General features: G+C 37.0%; 3 protein-coding genes across 4 annotated transcripts in view; 2 read left to right on the plus strand and 1 right to left on the minus strand.

The window, feature by feature from the left end:
• The first annotated feature begins 2,572 nt into the window (after positions 1-2,572).
• Positions 2,573-4,855, plus strand: LOC120107267 (uncharacterized membrane protein At1g75140-like). The gene has a single exon (XM_039120479.1). The coding sequence runs from the start codon at positions 2,782-2,784 to the stop codon at positions 4,561-4,563; it is 1,782 nt and encodes a 593-aa protein (XP_038976407.1). The 5' UTR covers positions 2,573-2,781; the 3' UTR covers positions 4,564-4,855.
• A 5,737-nt stretch (positions 4,856-10,592) lies between these two features.
• Positions 10,593-19,825, minus strand: LOC103697578 (P-loop guanosine triphosphatase YjiA-like). Of its 2 annotated transcripts, none has more exons than XM_039120478.1 (10): positions 19,416-19,825; positions 17,653-17,718; positions 14,561-14,741; positions 13,412-13,608; positions 13,269-13,319; positions 13,095-13,156; positions 12,871-12,935; positions 11,842-11,933; positions 11,346-11,450; positions 10,593-11,133 (listed from the first exon to the last, which is right to left on the minus strand). In XM_039120478.1, exons 1-10 carry the CDS (start codon positions 19,719-19,721, stop codon positions 10,996-10,998), a joined length of 1,263 nt encoding a protein of 420 aa, XP_038976406.1. In that variant the 5' UTR covers positions 19,722-19,825; the 3' UTR covers positions 10,593-10,995. The 2 variants fall into 2 exon arrangements, with proteins under 2 accessions (XP_038976406.1, XP_038976405.1); XM_039120477.1 differs by having other exon boundaries at positions 13,095-13,186.
• A 2,225-nt stretch (positions 19,826-22,050) lies between these two features.
• LOC103703848 (cyclin-dependent kinase E-1-like) overlaps positions 22,051-24,628 on the plus strand; it is a 39,102-nt gene continuing 36,524 nt past the window's right edge. The window contains exons 1-2 of the mRNA XM_039120480.1: positions 22,051-22,390; positions 23,456-23,566. Of these exons, the coding sequence (XP_038976408.1) occupies positions 22,160-22,390; positions 23,456-23,566 (342 nt within the window). The 5' untranslated portion in view covers positions 22,051-22,159. The remainder of the gene's footprint in view (positions 22,391-23,455; positions 23,567-24,628) is intronic.

Here is a 24,628-nt window from a genome sequence, read left to right on the forward strand (position 1 = left end):
AAGCACACTTGCAATGTTTTGAAGTGCCATTATCTTAAATTGTTATGAGACCATAAAAGTTTTACCAATGTATTATTTTTGTGTTTAATGCTGGAAAGGGTTGGAAGCAGGAGGACTCTTAACCTTGGTCAATTAAACCTTTTCAATCAATTAATCCATCTAATTTTGAAAAGCTTAACATGAACCTCCATCCTCTAGGACTATGATTTTACCAGCCTTGGAGGCTTGAACGATGAACTAACATTTTCTGAACTTAGAAACAAGCCAATGATAATGAGTTTTTCTAGTTGTCTTTGTCAAAGGGTTGCTATAACTTCATTTGAAATCATGGTTGAGTAGCAGGTGCCAAGCTTCAAAAGTCCTTTTTAGCTTTAGAAGGTTTGTAACGCTTCCTGAGCTGTAGTCATCATCATGGAATAATTTGCAGCACAACACCCAAATGGCCCCTAAAGTGGATCGGGACAATTGCCTCCAAGACTCTATATATTCCGAGGCGAGTGGGAATAGATGGCTGAATTGTATTGCATTTCTTTTTCCAATGACCAATATATATGGAGCATAGTTCGCCGTATCATTCCGAACCGGATGGTATAAAATATATTGTACTGTACCGTACCGACACAGTGTTAGTATTGCATCGGTATAAAAGTCGGTAATGAGACGGTGAACCTTGATATAGAGTGTACAATATCATGTGGTTGCAATAGTAAAAGCAGTCCATTCTCGAGAGGGAGAAATATCTCAACGGTAGAAGATTCAAGAGTTATTCTATTTCGATCCAGGGTAGATCAGAATGATGGACGGCTAAAAGATGGCTAAACCATTTTTTGTGAGCAATTCCTCAATAAACTTTGTGAAAGTAATATAACCGACAAATCCAGTTCAGCACCTCGGCACTCGATGAAGCTAGCAGAGTTTGCTGCAATGCTGGCCGAATTGCAAATCTATGGGCACCAACCCTGAAGTCACGGAATCATAATTCTGTGCGACAGGGTTGATCTAATTCAATTATAAATTATGCTGGCCAGGGTACTAGATTTGGGTGGGGAACATTAAGTAGCTTCCAAGAAATGGATCCATCGAATCCAGACCATATCTACAGTTCCAAATATTAGAAAGTCCAAAGTTTGTCGTCCTAGATTCGCTTTTGCATATCTAGACATATACAAACTAAGATGTCTGTGCTCTGGAGCTTTTTAAGACCCAATGTCTTCCTTTGTCCCCTGTTCTTGTGTCACGCATTGGCTATCATATTAATGCTCACACGTTTGCCCAGTTCCATAAATTATTTATATATTGATAAAAAGAAACTCTCTATATTAATAATGGGTCAAGCATGATCTAGATTTAGTTTAATTGGAAAGCATATCTAACTGATTAGGCTCAAACATCTCTTATCAGATACAAGATGGACCTGATTTTGAATTGATACTTTGATCTTTCTCTCTCTCTCAAAATGGTTGGCATGACAATCATCCTGAGTTGAACATAGGAGCTCTTTTTTTGGTTGGGGTGGCAATTGGTGGAGATAATTCTTGTTGGTGAAAGATATTATAATCTTTTAATTTGATTTAAACAAAATTTCTTATCTTTAACAAGACCTAATCATAAAAAACAACAAACTACAGACAAAGATAGCAAAAATGAATAGTTTGTTTGCTGAGTTTCTTTTTTGTTTCACAATCCTAATTCAATCTTGCTCTAGCAACTGATCGAAGTTCCTCCTCTGCACCAAAACCATCCAATGTGTATCTAGAAGGGCTACATCTTTATCGGATTAAATTCAAATTCTTCCTAAAAATTGATTGATCTCATTTTTGACTTCACTGTATAACTCTCATTATAGCAGAAAGTAACAAAAATATCCTCTTCATCAATATTTTTTTTCAAGTTCGTCAAATTAGGTCCAACGGTCTTCCAAGACCGAGCCTTGTCCCAATTCAACCATTAAACATTGGATTTATGTCGAAGTAGATCATTCTTTAAATTGTGTTGATGCTAGATCGAAATTTTTAATGTTGGAAGCAAAAATCTAGAATAACTTTTGCCAAGTCAGATTGGACCTATTCGAACAGATAGTATCAGATCATTTTTTTCTCTTATTCTTGTATAACTTGAATAGAAGTTGCCTTCCATTTTGAAATCCATGTCGAGCTCATAAATCTCAAGTTTGGATCCTCTGGACTTCGAAGACCAAACTCGATCATCCAATTTTATAATCATGATCATCTGTATATTGCAATATACATGATCATTGCAATGGAGCTAGGCCAGGATTATTGTATGGGTGGTTGTTCCATGTGCAATATTTGCCCCTACATCGTAACCATTGTCCAATACACGACAAATGGATGCAAAACTGGACCATCTAATTGAACCTCGAACTTAGAGAGGATCGATCTCCATGTCTTTATCTTCAAGTACCTATCAATCTAATTCGGATCTACAGGAATCAGAGTCCAAACCCGTTAGTAGTCAAATCGCTAGATCTTAAGCGGGTCCCACCAAAATAAAATGGTGAACAAAAAGGCTGCATGTTTCTTCGTATCCCTCGATGCCGTCTTGCCAACCACCTGCCCACCAAAGACACCCAGAAGTGAACCCACTTGTCCACCAAAACTACCGCTCATCTTCTCCGCCGACTCACGACTCATGAGCTCCCAGAATTCCCACACCCTGCCTTCTCCTTCCCCCGACCTTCCAAAGCCCTAATTTCTTCCCCAAAGCTCTCTTAATTTGTCGAATTCCGGGAAGAAATCGGCAAAATCCTAGCTCCCAATCATGGCTTTCCCCTCCAAAGGCGACGCCTTTCTCCTTCTCCTCCTTGCTTTCACCCTCGTCTCCGCCCTTGGCGGCGAAGAATCTCTCCTCGATCGCCACGAGTCCCAGCTCCGCCGCCTCGAAACACTTGTCCAATCCCTCTCCGCCACCGTCTCCCGCCTCGAATCCTCCCTTTCCCACTGCACCCCACCGCGACTCGACGCCGCGGCGGCGGCGGCGGCGGAGGGCGGCGGCCGGCCGCCCGGGGTGTCGGTGACCAAGCACAAGCCGTCGTGGTCGGAGAGGTTCCATTTCGCTGCCGCCGCCCGGCTGGAGTCCGACCCCACCGCCGTTGCCGCTCTCCCCTACCTGGACCTGGAGGGCGTCAGCAAGTACTTCGCCGTGGGGGACGCCCGGGGGCGGACCTACGTCTTCTCCTCCGCTGGCGATGTCGTCATGGAGCTCCCTCCGCCGCCATCTGGCGACGCCGTCACCGCCATGCTCTGCTACCTCTCCTCCCGGCGGAACGAGAGCTTCCTGTTCACCGGCCACGGTGACGGATCCATCGTCGCCCACCGGCTCTGGAAATCGGCTGCCGATGGGGACGGGTGGCTGACCCTCAACCTCGGCAGCTCCCGGCCGTTCGTCCGTGGAGGTCGGGAGATGGACTCGCCGCCGATGACAGGCCTCGAGGTCCACCAAATTGGGCGAACAAGGTACATACTTGCATCAGATACCGGCGGGAGGATCAGGGTCTTCACTGAGACTGGTTCTCTCTACGGCACTGCCATTGCCTCGAGCCGGCCACTTGCATTTGTGAAGCAGAGGCTCCTCTTTCTCACTGAAACGGGTGCCGGATCATTGGATTTGAGGTCGATGACAGTGAGGGAGACTGAATGCGAGGGAATGAATGGTTCCATTGCCAAAAGTTACTCCTTTGACGTGTCCGAGAGGTCGAAAGCTTACGGCATTACCGCCGGAGGTGACCTCGTTTATGTCCTGCTATTGGGGGACTCCTCCAATCTCAAATGCCGGGTCCGGGCTATAAGGAAGTCAGAGATCGATCGGCCGGTCTCGATACAAACCATCAAAAGGTATCTTCTTGTTGCAAGTGAGGAGAAGGTCTTTGTGTACAACACATCTTCTCAGTATCATGGCAGGGTTGGAGCTCCTCGGCCTCTATTCTTCACGGCGCTTCAAGAGATCAAGTCTCTTTTCTTGAATTCTCCTGCTGCTGCTGCTGCGAATGGGTTGTCATCCGGGAAGCCTTTGATTGCTGCCGACCGCGAAAAGCTCGTGGTTTTGGGGCTCGGAGATGGGTACATCGGGATATACCGGTCTAATTTCCCGGTGTTTAAGGTGGAGAGCAATGCTGTTGTCTGGAGTGGTCCTGCTCTGGTGTTCCTCCTGTTTCTGATATTGATATGGCAGTTTTATGTGAAGAAGAAGGACTCTTTGGTGTGGATACCAGAGGAGTCATTCGGCACGTCCTCGGCCTCAGCTTCAGGCAGTCTTCTGATTCCTGGGACTGGTGACAGAGGGTATGCGGATCCTTCGAGGGATGCTGGTCTTAGGGAGCTGAGAGGAGGCATGCTTCGAGCTCCGGTGAGAAGGTATGCGTCTCCTCCTCCTCGTTACACCGGAAGACCAGGGATTTCTTTTAGGACAAGCTCAGGGGATCCCAGTTACTGGGGTCATGCAGACTTGAAATATAGAGGACAGAATTTAGAGACTGCTGGGTTTCCCAAAAGAAGAGAACCCTTGTTTTCTAACAGTCAAATTTCAGGTGATCACATTGATTGATATTTACTTAATAAACTAGAGTGCTTCCCTAATTTTTGAACTCAGCAAATTGAGCTTTCACCTGCTAAGGGTTGTAAAACCCTCAAGCATTTTGTTGTAACACACGAGAGTTTTACATGAAGAAATTACACTGGCACAAATAAGGAATAAATCAGATACAGATGAGTAGTTTATTTTCCTCACTCACATAAAGTGATGGGTAACTTGTGTTTCCCCAGATTGTGTATTGCGTAACATTTATGAATGGAATACTTGAACATTTGCAAGGCTACAATTTCTGTTTTTGATGTCCTATTTAAGCATGACAGAGAATGATATGTTGCAACACTGTATTAACATTTTTTTCAAATGATTCAGCTTCTTGAAATATATCTATATTTCCTAATCTTTTTCTTCTGCAGGTGGTTATTGCTGAAAAAAAGGGTTGTTATCACTTTAGTTTTCACATTTTTTTCTACATTTTTTTCACATTTCTCCTGCCTAAACAATGGGTGATTTTGTTGGCAAAAGGTGGTAGCATTAATTAAACTAAGGTATGTTTCAGCACCAGTCATTGTTATATGTAAATTCCACTTGCAAATCTTAATGCTCTATCGTGTTTTTACTTAGTGCTAGTTGCCTTCCAGAGCATATCATTCCCTATTTCCCTTTTTGCTTGGTGAGCTTAGCATTTAAATGTGCTATGCTGGAGCAATGTTTGTCCTTCCTTTCTTTTTCTTTTTTTAATGCAAGGTTAGATTAGAAAGATAACAAAGGAAAGAAAACAAGATATGTAGGATAAATGTAAGCTCTTTTAAGGTCCCTTTCTAAAGGAACAAGGCATGGGTTATAATGTAGATTAGAAGGTAACAATGTTTTTCCCAGGGATTTTTGCTATGGATTTCTGAAAAGCAAACTCAAGATAGGAGTTATCTTCATGTATTGCATGATTTCCAGCAAAGGAAGATTATCTACAAGGAAAGGTTTCATTTTTTTTTTTTTTGTTATTAGTTCATAAGTTCAATATTCTATCGAATAACTAAGTACTAATGGGCTTGAGTTAAATGTAGACTTAGTTTTTCGTAGGAATAAAATGGTGGAGAAAGCAAAAAAATTGATCATTCTAGTCATTCTTGGGTATTTCATCAATTTTTTAAGTGTGCGCTGTTCGCCTGCCTTCCTGACCACGGATAGGCTACGGGGCTTTGCTCTTCGTAGCGCTCTCACTCATCAGTCGCTTCTGACAAAAATTCCATTTTTCTTTTCTTCGTTACTTGACTGAGCGTAGCGGGCTCCGCGCCCTGGCTTGAAAGCACCTCTTCTTTCTTCCTCTCTTGGCGGTGAGATTCGATGATATGGCTTCTTTGTTCTCTTTGAAAGTCATCTACTGCTCATTTTTTTCTCAAATTTTGATAAGCAAAAGTCTTCAACAGCTACCGAACAGTATGAGTTTGGCATGTCATATACAAAGTTATGTTGGTAATGTAGCATGAGATTCAGTGAAAGTTTTATAGTTGTCTCCTGTATACTTAGCCTCTGCTGCTAATTTATTTTGGTAAAACAGTGGGATCACCAGGTTTTGTTTGCCTTCATTGTTATGAAAGTTTGCTAGCTGTCTCCTCTATGCTTAGCCTATGCCACTAATTTATTTTGGTAAAACAGTGGGATCACCAGGTTTCGTTTGCCTTCATGGTTATGAAAGTGATATTATTGGCCTTTTTGAGTTAGTTCCTCTACCCACCAACCATTTAGGTGAGCATAGCTCTGCTCGGTCCCACTGCGGAACCTTATTATGATATTATCTTTGTTATTGTATATCCTTGGAAGATCACGTAGCGCCCCTTAATAGCTGGCAATAAAGGGTGACGTTATCTTTGTTATTATATATGCTTGGAAGATCATATAGGCTCCTACTTCTGCCAATTTTTCTATCTTTTTCAAAATTTCTTTTGAGAGATTTGAGTTGAGTGGGTTAAGAAAAATTTTTCTTCTCCCTGATCGGATCATTAACAACTGAGAATAGATAGTGACAAGTCCAATTTGATGAGATTGTGCTTGTTGTCAGGTTGAAACTACAATTTCGTTATTAGTTGTTGAAATAGAATTTTTCTTGATTATATTGTGATGTTTTTCTTTTCTTTTTTTTGATCCTGTTTCCTCTGCTTTTTTTACCCTTCTCCTGTTCTTACTTTTCTTTTCCTTATCTCCTCTGTTATCTCTCTCTTTTTTTTTATTGCTATTATTTCCTCTTTTCCTAATTTCCAAGTGAACACTTAGGTTGGAAGGAACTAATAGAACTTCAAAAACTTTTGAACTTTCCAAGTTCAATGAATCGTATCAATGGGAACTCATTTTACTTACTACCATTCTTTGAAGTCAAACAAAACATCAACTTCACTTCCAAGCCAAATTGCTTTCTCTAGTTATTTTTTCCACCATTCCACCACTCGCATTGGTGAGCTTTCCACCATTCCTCCTAGAAATCTTGTCACCACAAATTTTACCTTTGGTAATCTTTTGTTTGGCTCTCCTATCAGTGCAATGGTGTATGAGAATTTGAATTAGAATTGCAATTATTAAGTGGCTCGGTCAAAAATATTTATGGTCAATCAACTGAGAAGAAAGTCTTTAAGCTTACTAATCAACCACTACCAATTTTCTTCAATTTTTCATCTTTTTCAGGTGTTTAATGCCCATGGAGGTCTGCAGCTTTGACAAGCATGTGGACTTCCATGTCAGAATAGATAAATATGCAAAGAGACGCAAACAATTTACGTGGTTCGGTAAGATGCCTATATCCACTGGGAGCATAAGAGAAATTCCACTATAGAAAGCTTATGATACAAATAATGAACCAATGTGGTTGTTGTTGATATAACCCACCCCATGCAGACACTCTTACACAGTATTTTCACAGCATCCACTCTTGCTGAACTTTATATAGTGGACCATCTTGGAAATTTTTTGTGCTTAGTTCCTTCAAGTCTTTCTGACCAGATTTGAGTACAAAGAATATGAATCGGAACTAAAAAAAACAATAGAAAATGTTTACAACAAGTAGCACTGAAAATTTTCTTGTTCAAATTTCTTATGGGACAAGCAAAAGGGTTTTTTTTTTTTACTAGAACGGACGATTCATATAATTCCACATATAAAAAGATCAAAATACAGTACCTTTCTGAGTGCTCTAAGCAACTTCCTCTCTTTGACTCATAAGGCACCTCCAAAATAATTGGCCATATGCGACGTCATCCAATCCGCAACTCCATTAGCCTCTCTGTATACATGTTTAGCCTGGACAACCACGCCATCCTTAACCATAGCCTAAATATCTCAAAGCACGGCATGACACCTACACATACCATCTATGCATTCTTGGATCCAGTCAATCACTGTAGTCGAGTCACCCTCAAGCATAACTGCTCTGATCCGCAGCACACGCCAGGTATAGCCTAATCCGGTCCATGCCGTTCTTAGCTCAGCCTCCGGTATTGAGGTATCAGAGATCTGACAACCATCAACGACAACTACTTTAAAGTTCGGACCTCTAGTGACGAAGCCAGCTCCTCCCCTCGCATGAGCAAAAGGGTTGAAGCCCATCTGAACACACTATGAAAGTTGCAGAGGAAAGGATTAGCTAAACATTTATCCAGCCACAGGGATCAGCTTTTGTACAGTGGGCTGCTGCAAAACTTGACCACAATTAAATTTGAACTTGCCGGACCTCAGACTGTTATTAAAATTAGATTTATGTCTTTTCCTAAATTACTATTAATTGTTTTTCCAAATTGGACAGCCTGCAACTAGAGATAAAATCGGATCAGATACTAATATATCTATATCCATATTTATTTTATTTGACGAATATAGATATGATACAGATGTTAGTCGGATGTAAAAATTCATATTCATATTTGTTTTAAATAGATACGGATACAGAAAGTATGACTATAAATACGGATATAAATCGGATAATTAAATTTTATAACTACGGAATCAAAGATATTGCTAAGTAATGATAAATCAAATTAATAGAATGTTAATGCGATCATTTTTTTTTAAGTTTATAAGTGCTAGATAAAATTAAATAGAATTATAAATAGAATCGGATATTCGAATATAGATCGGATAGTTGTCTATTCATATATATATATATATATATATATATATATATATATATATATATATATATATATATATATATATATATATATATATATATATATATATATATATATATATCTATTTTTCTTTAATAGATATAGAAATAGATACGGATATTAGTCGGATATTCAAATTTCTATCTCTATCTAGATAATTGTGGATACGAAAATAGATTCAGATGAATATTATCTGATCCACTTTTACCCCTACTTGCAACAGGTAGTTTTTTTTTCTTCCTCAAATGTTTGATGGTACAAATAGCTATTGCAGGCTGTAGATCTTGGACTATATCCTGCAGCGATTTGAATCTTGTGTTGCTATAATGTTTCCTTATAATTTTTTGACCAATCTACAGCTTTTTTTTTTTTTACACATCCCTATAATTTTTTGTGGACCACATGCATTGCATGGATAACAAAATTGGTATATATAATAACAAAAATAAATGATAGTCGCTATGAAAAAACAAACCAGAGCCTTGCTTTAAAAAACAAAGAAACTAATATTTTAGTAATAGTTTAGAAAAATGACAGAAAAAAGTTTTTATTTCGCCCCCAAGATTTCTATTGGTGTCAAGCGTCTCCCCGTACAATAAATAAAATATACCGGCCTCTATTATCATGGCCGATTTTATTAACCTACCAATGCAGGATGATAAGATTTATCGACCATTATTTCCTATCAGCTTTCCTTTTCTTATATAATTCTTTTAATTAATAGATTAAGATTTAATACTTTTGGTTGTTAATTGTGGATTTATTGTACCAGCTAAGATTTTGATATCTCAATTTTTCAAATATTTTCCAAGATATCAAAAATCTTGAAACTTCTGGATTTTTCAACCTTGGATCTAGAGATCGAGACAATGCTAGAATTTTGGCATTGATCTTGTTGATCGATTGATATAAAAACAAGCTGAGTAGCTTGCAGTGTCATAGAGGCACCTAAATTTCTACAAGTCAGCATTATCGAATTAAAGCTTTTACATAGAATCAAAAAATCATCGAAAACTATTGGATGTAATTTTGAATAATGACATGATTAGGTGCACTAATAGGCATGCTTAAGCCCCTCTTACCAAATAGTTTATAAATGAATTTTTCCAAGGTCAAAAGAAGAGAGAAAAGCCTGGTCAATAGAAAAACAAAAAAAAGATTATATTTGGTTGGAGGTTTCAAGAAAAAATAAGAAAATAGTTTTTTCCTGGAAATAACTTGCCCACATTTTATGAGAAAAAAACTCATGTAGGACTTAAAAAAACTACTTTTCTAATTGTGGTAATTTTTATTTTTTTGAAAATGCCCTTACAGCATCATGATCTTCATAATAGCTATTTTTAATAGTTAATCTTAGATTATTAAAAATATACTATTAAAAACTACCACTTCTTTATACTATGATAATTTTTAATAGTTATTAATATATTTTTATATTAATATATTAAAATTACTACAACATAAAGAAGCTGCCTAACTAGTAAAAATTGTTAGAACTCTAAAAATTCAACCCAATAAATATTTTTAATCGCTATTTTTTAATATTAAAAAAATATTTTTAAATATTTTGATATTTAAAAATATTTAAAAATAGCTATTAAGAGTATCACAGATATTTTATCCAACTTTTTTTGTGAAAGTACATGCTTAACCAAATATAAATCACTTTGAAGAATGTGTTTCCAATGCTACTATCTCATAGTTAACCAAATATGCAAAAATTATTTTTCCAGATATCATATACCTAGACATTAGCTTTTCTGAAAAAATATTCTAGTGAGATAAAAAAAAATTTGGCAAACCAAATGAGTTCTAAGATTTAAAAATGACCATAATACTGTAAATTGTCATACTAAATATGGAGTAAAATTTGAACCTCTTCCTACTTGAAACAACATATTAACAAATGTTGGATATTATAATACCACAAATGTCATTACAAACCATTGCTCCCAGCCCAAGAGCAAAAACTACCATTCAACTGAAGTGATCCTCAATTAATACTTAAATTCACACCTGTGACCATTTCTTGAATTCTTTTTCGCATAATCTTGTATATAATACTTGAATGATACACGTTTGCTAGTTGTCCTCCTCATCAAGTTTAAGCAAACATTTTCTAGAAGTTCGGAAGTGGAGATTTTGACCAAGTCTTCAAACACTTGCCATCTAAGTCATATGTCAGAAATCTCTAACTGCTGAAATTCTCAGACATCTAAGTCATATGTCAGATAGCTCTAACTACTGAAATTTGCAGAATTTTCTATATACTCGGTTCTTTGAAGGTATATATTCACACTAAGCAACCCTTGAAAGCCTTTCTCAAGACAGCTTCATTCAAGTTCCTCCCAATAAATACAAGCTTGTTGATCCTTTGTTCATCAGGCCCCCAAGGCTTAGCAGGGCACCCTTCCAACATGGAATGCACCCCCTAGAGAGAGAAAGGGAGAGAGAGAGAGAGGAACAAAAAATTAGTGCCACAAATAAGATGATATTGGATAAATATGATGGCTAATGAACATGCAGCTAGCATTTCTTCACTCAAGTTTCACATAAAAGTTCAGTATTTCCTAAAGATTTTCTGATACAGTAGTCCCACTTCGGAACTACAAGTTGCGGAGAACGATTGGCAGACAAACTAACCTGAAATACATAACGCCCAGTAGAATCATTCACAGATATTACACCCTTCATTCTGTACAAATCTTCACCTTTCTCATCAACAAGTCTCTCAAGCCAATCATTAACCTGGATATTAAGATAGAATTTTAAGGCAAAAGAGTAAGGACTGATAGGTGCAATGATAGTCATAAATTCAGGTTCCAGTTCCAAGAACAAAAGCAAAACTTTCCATAATTTGGCAAGAATTTAACAAAATAATGATCATGGAAAGCAACAGGAACCAATAAGCAAATGCAAGTTTCACCAGCATGTTTTGGGAGAAAAATCCTAGAATTACTTCAGACTCTATGAATTAGGCAGCATGCTCAAAGAAAAACTTATAGAATGTTGTTTTCACGTGGGATGATGTTGTTCATTCAGATCTTCTCTCTGCTTATACAGGCAGATGCAAATATGTAATCCAGCTTCACCCCCATTTTGTAGGAACATAAATAAATAAATAAAACTTATAAGGTACCTCATCAAGATCCAGGGTTCCTTCAGAAACTATACTAACGCTTGACACAGCAGAATCATGTTTATGACCATGATGATGTCCTCCATGATGTTCTGCAATGATGAAAAGAAGATAACAAAAATTACTTGACAGGCGCATGCATATAAACAAGCCCACTAAGCACAGGCAACAGAATGAAAGTATTTTTCTTTTCAATTAAATGATGTTGAACAATAACACAAGCAAACTATTCCTCCTGAGCAATTTTGAAGACAAAATTAAAGACTTTTAAGATCAAGTTTTATCTTGTGCTGCAGATCGTGTCACATAGTTGTTCAAGCATACAAATGGCATGATTGATCATCCATGAGTATCTTAAAATCCACCATCGCATGGTTCCTTGCTTTCGATAGTTATGCTCAAATGGAACAGCTTATTATGAGATATCTAGAGTATATATTTTACATTTCAAATTAATTGTAGCACGCAGAGTTTGTTCAGCACGTATTCTAACTTCTAGAATTCAAAGTATGCTATCAAGTAGATGATCTGTTTAACAATACATACAGAGAGTATCGTTATCAGACAGGGAGGCCCAACATGTCCTGTAGCAAAGCATGGATACAACATTACAACCTCATATACTGAGAAGTACATGAGAAATGGCTGACATGTTTAGCATGTCTGGTGACATGATAGAAGGGAAGAGGAAGATAATGTCATAACTTGGGGCACCAACAAATCATTTTGGTCATTACACAATCCATTCACAGAGAACTTGAGGACATGCAACGGACCGAGTTATCACTAAAACCACTTAACACGTGTATGGTTCTGCATTTATCACAAGATAATGACCAGTGGGCATTTAAAACATCATTCATAAGCACTTTTCACATGAATTAATTGCTCAGGTTACAACTCATATGCTAGAATGTTGTACTTTACAATGAAAGTAATAAATATCAATTAACTGCATATCACTGACCAAATTTTAAATATATAAATATATGTGTATATGCATGTACGTATATGTGTGTAACGAAATACCATGCCTATCTTCACACTGGTGATTTGTGTCTTGTGCTGCATCCACCAGAACTTCAGACTCAATTCTGCAAAGACAGGAAATCTAGTAGTTAAAGAAAATTATAATATATATGCTTAACGACTCAATGAGTGGCATGCTATATTCGAATATTATGAAAAACTACTAATTAACCTCAAGTGCAGATGCAACTTTGGAAACCAAAAAAATAAAATTAAAGGAGTACCTGTCTAAATCGTATCCACCCAATCCTAAAACAAAATCCATGTCCACAGCTCCAAATTTGGCTTGTTTTATTTGTGCCATCCCATTTATAAGCTGCAACAATTAATAAATATAGAATAAATGTAGTAGACACGATGGCTACCTAGAGCAAACTTTGTTTGTAAATAAATTTTACCTTTATTCTCTTAGTTAATGCTTCCAATTCATCCTCATTGACCAAATCTATCTGAGAAAACAATCGAAGGTGGCGAAATCATATAACTGCATGAGCTCTAAAAAGATCCGACCAGATAAACTAATCAGCTGATTTATGCTTGCCTTGTTTAATATGATACGGTCTGCATATGCAATTTGCTCGACAGCCTCATTAACCACCCACCTTGGTTTCTTTTCATTCAAATGTTGCATGGCGTGCTTACAGTCTACCAAAGTAACAACACCATCGAGCTTCACATAACGTGCAACCAATTCATCTGAATAGAATGTCTCAATGACAGGAGAAGGCTTTGCAAGACCTGCAAACAGAAATCTCAGGAATTATGAGAATCATCACACTAACAGGTATCCATGGCTTAGCAGTTAAGCATTGCTTAATAATTCCAGAGGTCTAACTTCACATAAAAAAAGATGTCTTTGCAATTTTTTTATTAAAAAAATCTTAATAAGTGACAAGCAATTACAATGGCAGTATCTGGTTACAGGAATCTGATCTTTTTAAAGTTATCTCGAAATGAGAAGCATGTCTTGCCACAAAAAGAAAAAAAACAATGATTAGTACGCCATGTATGTTGATTATCCAAATTTTATGCATTCTGAGTGGTTACTATTAGAGAGGATCTTAAAACAAAATCAAGCATCTTTATCATCTCATTTATAGTCTTACACAACTATCAGTTTGGATGTTATCGCAGTATCAGAAAAATACCATAACGCATGCAAGGTATAGTAGCATAAAACTTGCTTTAGGACATATGTGTTACCGCTAGCTACTACATATGATAGGTTAGCATGCATATGAATCAAAAAAATGTACCAACAGACGAGAAGCTTCTCCCAAGCGTCCTCACCTCAAACTACATGTCCACGGCAAAAGTTTCTTAACCACATTTTCAAAAGCCAAAAGGAATAAGTGGGAAGATATGAGCAAGAAATGTGCCTATATAGCCATAGTGAACTTGTTATCGACAAAAGCAAGTGCAGCAAATTAAGTAGGTGCAGCGAGGGCGGCTCATCATTTATTTCAAGATTAGCATGCATTCGGCACCAACTAACAGATATACACGAGTGATCTTATTAAAAAAAAATCAAGAAATATAAGTTCTAAATAAAATCATTGTTAATCAAGCACTAGAATAATTCTATATAGAGTTCTAGACAGTAATGCGGCCGCAATAAGATATCTAATAATACCAGCCAAGACTGTTCTTGGACCATTAAGCTTAATATTTTGTTGTAAAACATCTCTACCTGTTGTTTCAATAACAATATGATCAATCTTGTCACGCTTCCTCCCAGCCAACTCCAAAAGCATTTTAACTAGGTCCCCTCTTACAGTGCAACAAAGGCAGCCATTGTTAACCATCACTATATCCTCCGAGACAGAAGAATGGCTTGCAACCAGCAAACCATCAATATCCACCTCCCCAAACTGCCAAGAAAGAAAAGACTTTATGTAAATATGTGCATGCAACTATGAATTGATTCCTAAAAGAGCATCCTTCCCTAACCACCTCCTCACCCCCCAAAAAAAAAGAAAGAAAAGAAAAGAAATCTCCTTTTCAACAAAGTATCAAAAAGAAGAGAAAAACTTTTCTAAATGTACAATCAAGATGAAACATTTCCAAAGATGGCAATTTTGGTTGCCTGCAGTTCCACTTGCATTGCATTTAGAAAGGCAGATTCCAAGTTACAGTTTGTCATTTTGGTTTTAACAACCTACATTTACAGTTGTAGTTGAAGTTGCAAGCCAATGCTTTAAGGCAATAAGATCATGGGCTCAGAGAGCATAGTATTGAGGCTCACATGGTTGGGTTGATGGAATTTCATTGTGTGGTGGGATGGGTGAAAGTTAATTCCCATCTACCCAACAAGTAATAGCCTATAACTGAGCTCCTGCAGCAAAGCTGATTCCAAACACCATTGCCAGATTTGAATTGCAGCAAATGAATCCAATTTGCAACTCCAGATGCTGCAAACCAAGGGACTTGTAGGTAGCCAAATAGTGCAAAAGGCCCTAGTGTGAGTCGCTTGTAGGACTCCAATTTGTGGGATGCAAAAAGTCCCCTTGCATATTTATCTAGTGCCCTTCAACACCACAAGTTAAATAGCACGGAATGCAGCTTTCAATTCCAATTATTCTTGGCTGTGGTTTGTTAAATTAATTTCTACAATTTTTCCCAGAGACAGCTGTTTCACAGCTAAGCAACATATTAAGAATACAAAGTTCTGCACATCATTTGGTTATCCTAGTTCCTAAGCATAACCCAAATGACAAGCTTAAACCCCATAATTTCAACAAGCACGGTAGGATAAAAATTTGTCCATGAGAAGAGAAGAAACTAGCAAATGTCTTAAAACCATCTTCTAAACTTGGTATTAGATCCTAACCAAGGTTTGCAGTTTCAGACCATATTGCATGGTACGAGGTGTACCATACCTACCAATCGGGCACCAGGACTCATTACACCCCCAGAATCAAGTGTCGGTACCATGGGATGTACTATACTGACATTCAATACAGAATGTACCAGTTGGACACTAGTACAGGGTCTGGACCCTATGTTACAAGCCTTATTATCCAATTCCAAAATGGTGTTATACTTTTCTCTCTTTTGGTAAATAATCCAAGTAAAGAGAAGGCTTGGGTACAACATGTTAAGAACAAAAGCTATAACACTGTTTCAGAAGGTATCTCTAATAGTTCAAATCTGAACGTTCTTTTAGGACCTGTTTGGTTCTTGAATAGTTTTATCCAAATTTGTGGAATAAGTTCAATAAATCTGGGAAAAAAATAGAGATAACTCAGACTATGCAACCCTTTTGACCGGATAGTTTATCCAGGTTAAGAGACATTAGTGACTACAGAGTAACCTATCAGCATTGCTAAATCCCACTTTTACCCTTCCCATAACCTCCTTTACCCCACTGCCAAAAAGGCTGTTTGGTACAATAAAACTGGATATGGATTTCATTGCAGTTTGTTCCAAGTGATTCACAAAACAAGTAGGGCCTTCATAGCTAAATTCAATAGTTGAGAAATATTATAACAGTTTAGTCTTGTGTAATTGAACACAACTATAACATTAACTAAGATTTGACATTTAACAAAGAGTTATATGCTTTAGAAAATAGATCAAGTATACATCCAACACAAAGATGGAAATGTGGATGCTGATTGTCAAATTATAGTTAAGGCAGTGTGGCAATTATTGTTTCAGTAAAATGCAATGCCTCCACGTACTGACGATTTGATTGAAAACTAGCTCAGCAGCCTGGCATCCTTTACAAGGATTCCATTCCATAGGTTTACAACCAAATGATTACAGCATGATTACAAGAGAAGGAATGAATAATGGGAGATTGTACAAATCATTGAGCAAAAATATAAAATAAGTTTATACTTGCACTAAATGCCGAAAAACTAAAACTTACAAAGCTAGTAAGATGTCTCCACGATATTGAAGTAGATGCAATACGTGAAAAGGAGAACAGAAGAGGAAAAAAGAGTAATATGTAAAAAATACATATTGATTAAAGGAATAGCATTAACTATGAAGGGCGACAATAAAGCCTTAATTGAAGGAAAGGTACACTTTAGAAGTAGTGGACCTTAAAAAAATATTTGTGTATATCAGCATATGCTAATAAATGTAACACAAGTTTGACTATGAATGGAACCAAATAGAGTTATACGCATATGTACATGATGTAGACAATTTTAGATCATTATGGTAGACAATGAACTAATAATATGAGGCTTAACATAGATGAGGAGTTGAGGACATAGAAGACTCCATGGAAGATTATGCAGTGAAACTATGCAATGAGAAAGAAAAGATTTGACAGTTAAAAGGCCCAAAACATGAAAGAACTTTGACTAAAGTAGTAATGGCAGACTTAGGATACAAAACTCGATAAGTGGCATTTAGATCCACCAAGGATGGTGCTGCAGCTTTTTCATTGAAGGCCATCATTTCAGCTCATGCAATGGTTTCTTTCATTGAAGATTTATAGCCATGGAGCACCGAAATGCATCAACTAAGAACAAAAATCTGAATCTTCAGTGCTTCGTTTGCATGAGAAAAGCCAGAAGACTTAATCATAGCAAAGTACTGCAGTTCCGCCAAGGAGACCTTTCATAAGCGGGGACAGAATGAAACGACCATAATAAAGACGCTTACTGTCTACTCTTGATTCAACAAATTTCATGTCATTCACTGTATAAATAGTTATTCTTCAAGGTGATGGAAAGCAGATAAATGAGTAAAGGATCATGAAGTAGCAGACGCAGCCAGATATAGGAAATGTAAACTGAAATCAATGACGGAAACCTCCACTACCTCATTCTCGATGACTGCAATCCTCTTACCATGTTGCGCAGTTAAAATGTGATTCAAGAGAGTTGTCTGCATAGAAGGCATCCACATTGACAAAAATTAACAGATCCATTTTAGCTATGTGAAGAGCATAAGCGCAGATAAAAATGTTAAAGCAACAATATTCACAAGAGTAACATCTAGCAAGATGAAGGTTCATGAAAATTTTCTTTGCCATATTTGAGTTAACAAGCTACTAGAACTAAACCTGACCTTCTATAGATGGAGATGATGTCTGCAGGACAAGGACCAAGATAGACACAAAGAGCAGAGAGACAATAAAAAGTCTTAAATTTACCTAAAAGTGCAGAAAGAATATGCTCAAGGTGTGTGCATTTGTAGAGCATATAGCCAACCAATCATATCTTAACATCAAGATCCTTGTCTCTTAATGTACTTGTGAAATATGATAATGAATATGAAGAAAAAGAGCAATCATAATGCGGCATAATATGCCATGTGCTAAAAATATTACTAATGGTTATAATTTTGTTCTTTAAATATTATATTGTGCATCCAAAGTACAAAAAAAAATAACTGACCCAAAATCTTAGAACAGAAATAGAGGTGAATAAGGTTGGATAGTGATGTAGAGGGGACCATGTCAAATGTGCATATCCATTTTTCCCAGCTAATAAGGGGGGTTCCATGGTGTCTTGTAATGCAGAACTTCCAATGGTCACCATAAATTCGAATTTCCAAAACAACATGATTACTTTATTATACGGTTGTTTTTAAGAATATGAATGATAGGTGTGATTAACATGCCGTTCTATAATACAAAGTTTTACTCCCTGGTGATCGTTCTCAATATGAAGCTCTTAAGTGCCAAAAGAATATAAAATAGCAATTCGGTTATCACCGTGTTCACAAATTACTGCCAAGGACCTCTTTTTATAGAACTTTGCGTCTGGGCGATATGTTGTCACTCATTCTATGTTTGCAGAATATTACCAAGAGCCCATTTCAAGAATTTTTTTTGAAAAAAAAAACGTGGACAGTAAAGCTAGTAGCAGTTTCCTCATTTAGGACCATCAAGCTTTTTCATATTTAGATGCATACTTCCCTTGACTACCTCCATTGAGCTTGTCATACTGATAACCATCATTTGAAATGCGAAGATATTTAATGGGAAAATAATACAAATAGCTTAATCAAAACAAATGGAAGACTTCACTCTATCTTCCAGCATTCAAACGGATACTAAGTGTTCCCCTAACAATCGTCGATCACTTGAATAGATCTATGGGCTTGCCCCATCTTTTGCATCAAAAGAAAATTAGAAAAAAAACGTCTATCACTGAGTAGAACGTTAATGGAAAGACTACTGGCAGCATGACTATGACATAACTTTTCATCTGGAGAAGAAAAAATCAATTGACAACTTTTCACCTAGAGGGGAGGAAAAATCATATTTTTGTCTTGATTACTTGGGACTTTCTCGATCCCTTACTAAATTCGGTTTATCATTTTACTCAGGCTGTGATATGCCCATAACTAGATTCATCAACTAAACCTGAAGAGTGACATTGCGAATCATGAATTCTTACATCATGCCAAACTACATCATGGTGCAATTCGATAAATATATCAAAATTGAATCATTTTTTCTCTTTTTACCGGTTAAGAGAATTTTGAAATGAAATCCCAGTAGATAGGAATTATTGAAAGAAACCACCTGGACTTAAAAAATTTATAACATAAAGAGATTTAAATAAAAAGTTGACCTTTCCGGCACCAAGGAAACCAGTGATCACGGTAGCCGGAACCCTGGTATCGACGTCGAGCGCGGAGGAGACGGCTTCTTCAAGGTTGGGCCTGGGGACAGTGCCGGCGACCATGGACCGGGAAAGGGCCGGCCGTGTTCCGCCGCGGCCTCGGGGCTGGAGACGCTGGGAAGCAAGAGAGTGGAGGCCACGGAGGCATTGGGATATCTTGGCCGCGGAGAGGATCGAGCCGAACGCAGCGGAGGGAGGATGGTGGAGAAGGGATAGGGTTTTCGCTGCTCTTGGGATCAGTAACCTCGCCGCCATGGCCGCGCAGCGAGACAGAGCGAGGTTTTAGGTTGACCAGAGGAGGGCTCTCTGGGCAGTCCTATGGAGGGGTTTAGCGAGCGCCGGCTGCATTGGAGCGTGTTTTTTTTAAAAAAAAAAAATAAAAATGGCTACTTCTTTCCTATAACTCTAACATGAGTGCAACCAGCCAAATCGTGAAAAAGTAAAAGATACAAAGAATGAAGGACGTCTGATGCTAGTGGAGCGTGTTTTGCTTTATAATTATTCTGAATGTACTCACACGCAGTTTGTAATGAAACACCAATATAAAAAAAAAGAAAGAAAAACCAAATACCTCATTGCTTTTGAAATTGTCAAATAGGCTTCCCAATTTCAAGCCATTTATTAAATTTGGGCATGTTAAGTTTGGTTTGTCACAAGTGGACAAAGTTTGTAGTTGATTGAAGCTGCTTGCAAATGCTTTGTGTTCGAATCAATTATAAGCCCTATCATATAGTTAGATTGTTGATTCACTTGATTTGCGTTCCAATTCGTAATTCATGATTTGCATTTCTCATGCACGTGAGTTTGCTTGGAGTTGTAGGAAATTTATTTTAAGCTTATTTAATATGAGATTAAAACTTAATGAAATAGAAATGCTTAAATAACTGGTCATACAAAATCATCAAAGCTCTAATCTTTGTATATTTGTTTGAATCTTACAAACTGATTTGTTTTGAACTAGTTTGCAAGTCTCTCTAGGTTTAAAACTAGTTAACTATACTTCACGAAGCTTGTATGAAATGTAAGTTTTCAATCTTGAAATTACCTGCAAGCCAAGCTTGTGCAATCCTCAATTTCATGAAGCTGACTAGATAAGTTTTGATGAGCACACACATGCATGTGTCACATGTGTCATGTGCATGTCTTTGTGTATCAGTATTGGTTGTTAGGCACCTTTACTAAAGAAAGAATGTTGAAATCCATTATAAGATATCTAAAGTCCTAGCCTTGGTGATTCTACTTATCTTCTAGGGTCAATATTTAACTCATTTTTTTAGATATTTATGGGAGGCAAGTTGAAAATTTCACTTTCTGGCTTAAGAGTGAGAGTCTCAATAGTTATCATAGTCATTGATTTCTCCTTTGAAAAATTAGTGATCTTTCATACCATAGCCACTATAGTTACTAATTTCAAGTCTAGAAAAAAGGCGAGGAAGATAGAAGTAGTGAGGTGGGGTAAGGGAAAGATTGATATACTGTAGGTTTCATGTATAAAATTTATTTGTATTATACCTGAAATATGCACTATATATAAAAGGTGGTATGGAGGGGTTGGTCATGCACTTCTGGTCGTGGATTTTAACAAATATGGAGCAGTACTTTGTGATAGAAAAGAATAATTGTATAGGCATATTTTCAGAAGGATGAAAATTGAAGTCAAATTCTAGTGTTGTAGCTATATCATTGAATTTTCATTAAATACTAGATAAATTGTCCAATATTTCTTTTTTTGGTGTGAATTGGAGCTTCCACTTAATAGTCATGACCCTATTCTATCTAAATATTCTTAACTTAATTCTTAGTCGATGCATTCTTAAAGTATGGATCTGGATAATTATTATAGAATAGATGGGTTCTCTCTCTTTCTCCCAAAAATATTTTCTACACAAAATATGTATCTAGGAATATCTTTATGGATAGTAATTCTCTCTCTTCTTTTAGTTATCATGTTTCATCCAAGTAATATTTCAATTATTTCCTCTCTTTTATTTTTTGAAAAATAAGTAAAAATCGTTCATTAAATAAAGGACATAGTGGTAAAACTTTAAGCTTACTCTTCCTGCCCTATCATTATTGATAAAAGAAATAATAAAAAATATCCTATCATATAATCGAGCAAAATTAAATTTGCTTTTCCTGCTCTATTATTATTGATAATAGAAATAACCAAAAATAGCAATATGCTTTCTTATTTTGAGCAAAGTATGTAGCTGGCTTACCTTTAAAGGTGGCAATCTTCAATCTCTTATTATCCTTCATTTTCCTTTAACAGATATATTTCAAACATTCCCCCTTTCTTTTTTCAAAAATTAATAAGATTTATTCATTGAATAAAAAGATCTAAATATACAAACTTTGAGCTATAACAGAAACAAAGTAATTTCCCCTTTCTTTTTCAAAAATTAATAAGATTTATTCATTAAATAAAAAGATCTAAATATACAAACTTTGAGCTATAACAGAAACAAAGTAATTTGACCGCCATATTTTTATATGAAGTGAAGTCGGCAGATTCTGCATGCATGATGTGGCAGACGTTGCAGAGTCCAAGTGTTAAATCCCACCATGGTATAACTGCGATGCGAGGGGGTTGAAAGGAAAAATCATAGGCTGGAAAGCGGAAAACATTGACGAAGACGCCACCACAGAAGGGGAAATGAAGGGAAAGCGGGGAAGAAGGGCGCGGCCGAGAGATGACGGAGGCGAGTGAGGCCGGGGGCTCGCCGGAGATGGACGACGGGCCGGGCGGCGGCGGCCGGCCTGCGTGGCTCCAGCGGTACGATCTGGTGGGGAAAATTGGGGAGGGGACGTACGGGCTCGTGTTCCTGGCCCGGACCAAGCTCCGTAAGTGCATCGCCATCAAGAAGTTTAAGCAGTCCAAAGAGGGCGATGGCGTCTCTCGCACGGCCATTCGCGAGATCATGGTATCTTCTCTGCAGTTCTCCGCATCCCTTTCCTCTAAGTCATCTCAATTTGATGGTAAACCCTTATAAAATCTCTATTTTTGTTGGTTCTTCTTATTTTTTCGGTCTGGTGATATTTCAACACCTGATGCTGATGGATTCTGGACCAAGGACTGAACTGTTAATGGGCACCAAGGACGTCGGAAAAACCAATTCTTTTCCATGGTCCAATGTTCTGTTATAAGAGGAAATCATCAATTCTTGCCAATTATCGTGGAAGCTGCCTTTCCTTTTATGGATTGCTGCTAAAATGTTGTGACTTTTGGTACATAGATTTGATCTGGACATGACTATTTACATTTTCTGTTTATTTTTATATGTATAAATCATTGAGAGAGATGCGATTCACTTTGGATGTGAATCGCACCATATTTGGTACGAGCTGCATTCACTGAATAAAAATGGAGGATGCAATAGTATGATGCGGAAGTGAACTAAGGGAATGATTGGTTGTCATTTGAGCTAACGGAAGATTTTACGGCACTTTGCTAACTGGAGTACCAAGGAAAGGTTCTACTCTATTGGGATCAACCTATAGTCCAGTGGATAGTTTTACTTTGGGTTTTCCTATAATTTATGACCAAGTGATATGATAGCTTTGAAAGATTGAATTTTTGAAGTTGGAGATGGGAGTAGTATCCAAAAATGGATTTGACCTAATCGAGATCTATGTTCATCTAGAAATTTTGCTTCAACTAATTTTAAGAAGGGACCTGTGATTATAAAGCCTGAAAGATGCAAAATGCAGGTTATGGACAATGTACTAATATTTGATTATAGGTAGAGAGAGGGTTGTCAGTCCGAAGAATGTCATATAAGTTTTGACACCTTTATCCATCAGATGAAGGATTCTTTGTTTCTCTTATGCATTATTTCCTGTGTGGGTGTTGCATTTTGTCTGTTTTTATGCATTAGTTTGCTCACATGTTGTTGAATATGTATCTATGAAGATATTTAAACATGATATCATATGCTGTACTTCTCCTGCTTTAATTTTTTTTTAATGGTATCTTGCTGTTGATGCAGCTATTGCGGGAAATTTCTCATGAGAATGTTGTTAAACTAGTGAATGTACACATCAACCATGCTGATATGTCACTCTATCTAGCATTTGACTATGCTGAGCATGACTTGTATGTAAGTATATTAGAGACCTTTTGGGAAGTACCTTATACAATTCACCGCTCTTTGAACATGTTATGTATGCACTAATTTTGTAATCTAGGATTTATGTAATTGGAAGATGTATTATGATGGTAAAGACAGGTCAAGCAATTTATTTGGGAATATGACCAGGAGATGCATGTTTTTCTATTGAAACAAATAAACTCATGTGGATGTATCTATTCCTTCAAAAGAGATATTCTCCATCAACCTATACAGAAGGATAGACATTTTGCTAGATATAGAGAATCTTAACTTGCTTCCCTACTTTATCCTTTCTTCTTTTCTAGTAGGTGAGGTCAGACACCTCCATATGCTTGACAAAAATATTCTTTCTTTAGCACCAAAAAGTTACTTCTTTCCTTTTCTCTCAATGTAACATGCATTTAAACATATATGTCTGTGTTATATATGAATTCATTTATTGTGTCACTGCCCTAGTATCTGCTTGCCTCCTAGAGTCTAAATACATACGAGCTTGGCATAGACATAGGTCTTTATTATAATAGAAAACTTTCAAATCTAGACCTCTGAATATGGAAATTCAACTCCTACTTTCCCATGTAGTCACTCTTTGAAGGTTAACTCTTTATAAATGTTGTGAGGTGAAAATAGGTGCAAAACTGCCTTTAGGGTCATTAAAATAAAATTGGTAGCACCAGTAAAATTCTAGCTGGCGGCACTTGCATGGAAGTGAGATTTTATCTTGTTCATTCTTATAAATAATGGTTGTCGGCATGCCATTTTTAATAAGCATGCAGTTTCGGCTCTATTGGTTTTTTTATGTTTTCTTGACTGAAATTTTGAATACATGAATTTTGCTTTGCTAACAAAATGAAGGCCTCATTTTTACATATTAACGAACTTAGACAAACCTTAGTGATCTAAACCAGCAGTATGTGCAAGTGAATTTGGTTTTTGGAGAAGTTGTTCCTTAAAACTGTGCATATACCTAAAAATATATGTATGAAGAATCCTCTCAACAGTATAAGCAAATTCTTCCTACTTGATTATGATTCAGAAAAATGACAAGAA

The sequence above is a fragment of the Phoenix dactylifera genome, unplaced genomic scaffold (assembly GCF_009389715.1).
Source record: "Phoenix dactylifera cultivar Barhee BC4 unplaced genomic scaffold, palm_55x_up_171113_PBpolish2nd_filt_p 000808F, whole genome shotgun sequence".
Lineage (NCBI taxonomy): Eukaryota > Viridiplantae > Streptophyta > Magnoliopsida > Arecales > Arecaceae > Phoenix > Phoenix dactylifera.

Bases quoted from the DNA above. Each gene is read 5' to 3' on its own strand.
- LOC120107267 (XM_039120479.1), top strand. From the start codon at position 2,782: ATGGCTTTCCCCTCCAAAGGCGACGCCTTTCTCCTTCTCCTCCTTGCT.
- LOC103697578 (XM_039120477.1), bottom strand. From the start codon at position 19,721: ATGGCGGCGAGGTTACTGATCCCAAGAGCAGCGAAAACCCTATCCCTT. The intron at 12,936-13,094 runs GTACTCCTTTAA...CTGTCTTTGCAG, and splicing joins GGTGGATACGATTTAGACAG to AATTGAGTCTGAAGTTCTGG. The intron at 11,934-12,870 runs GTATTTCGTTAC...TCATCATTGCAG, and splicing joins CCAGTGTGAAGATAGGCATG to AACATCATGGAGGACATCAT.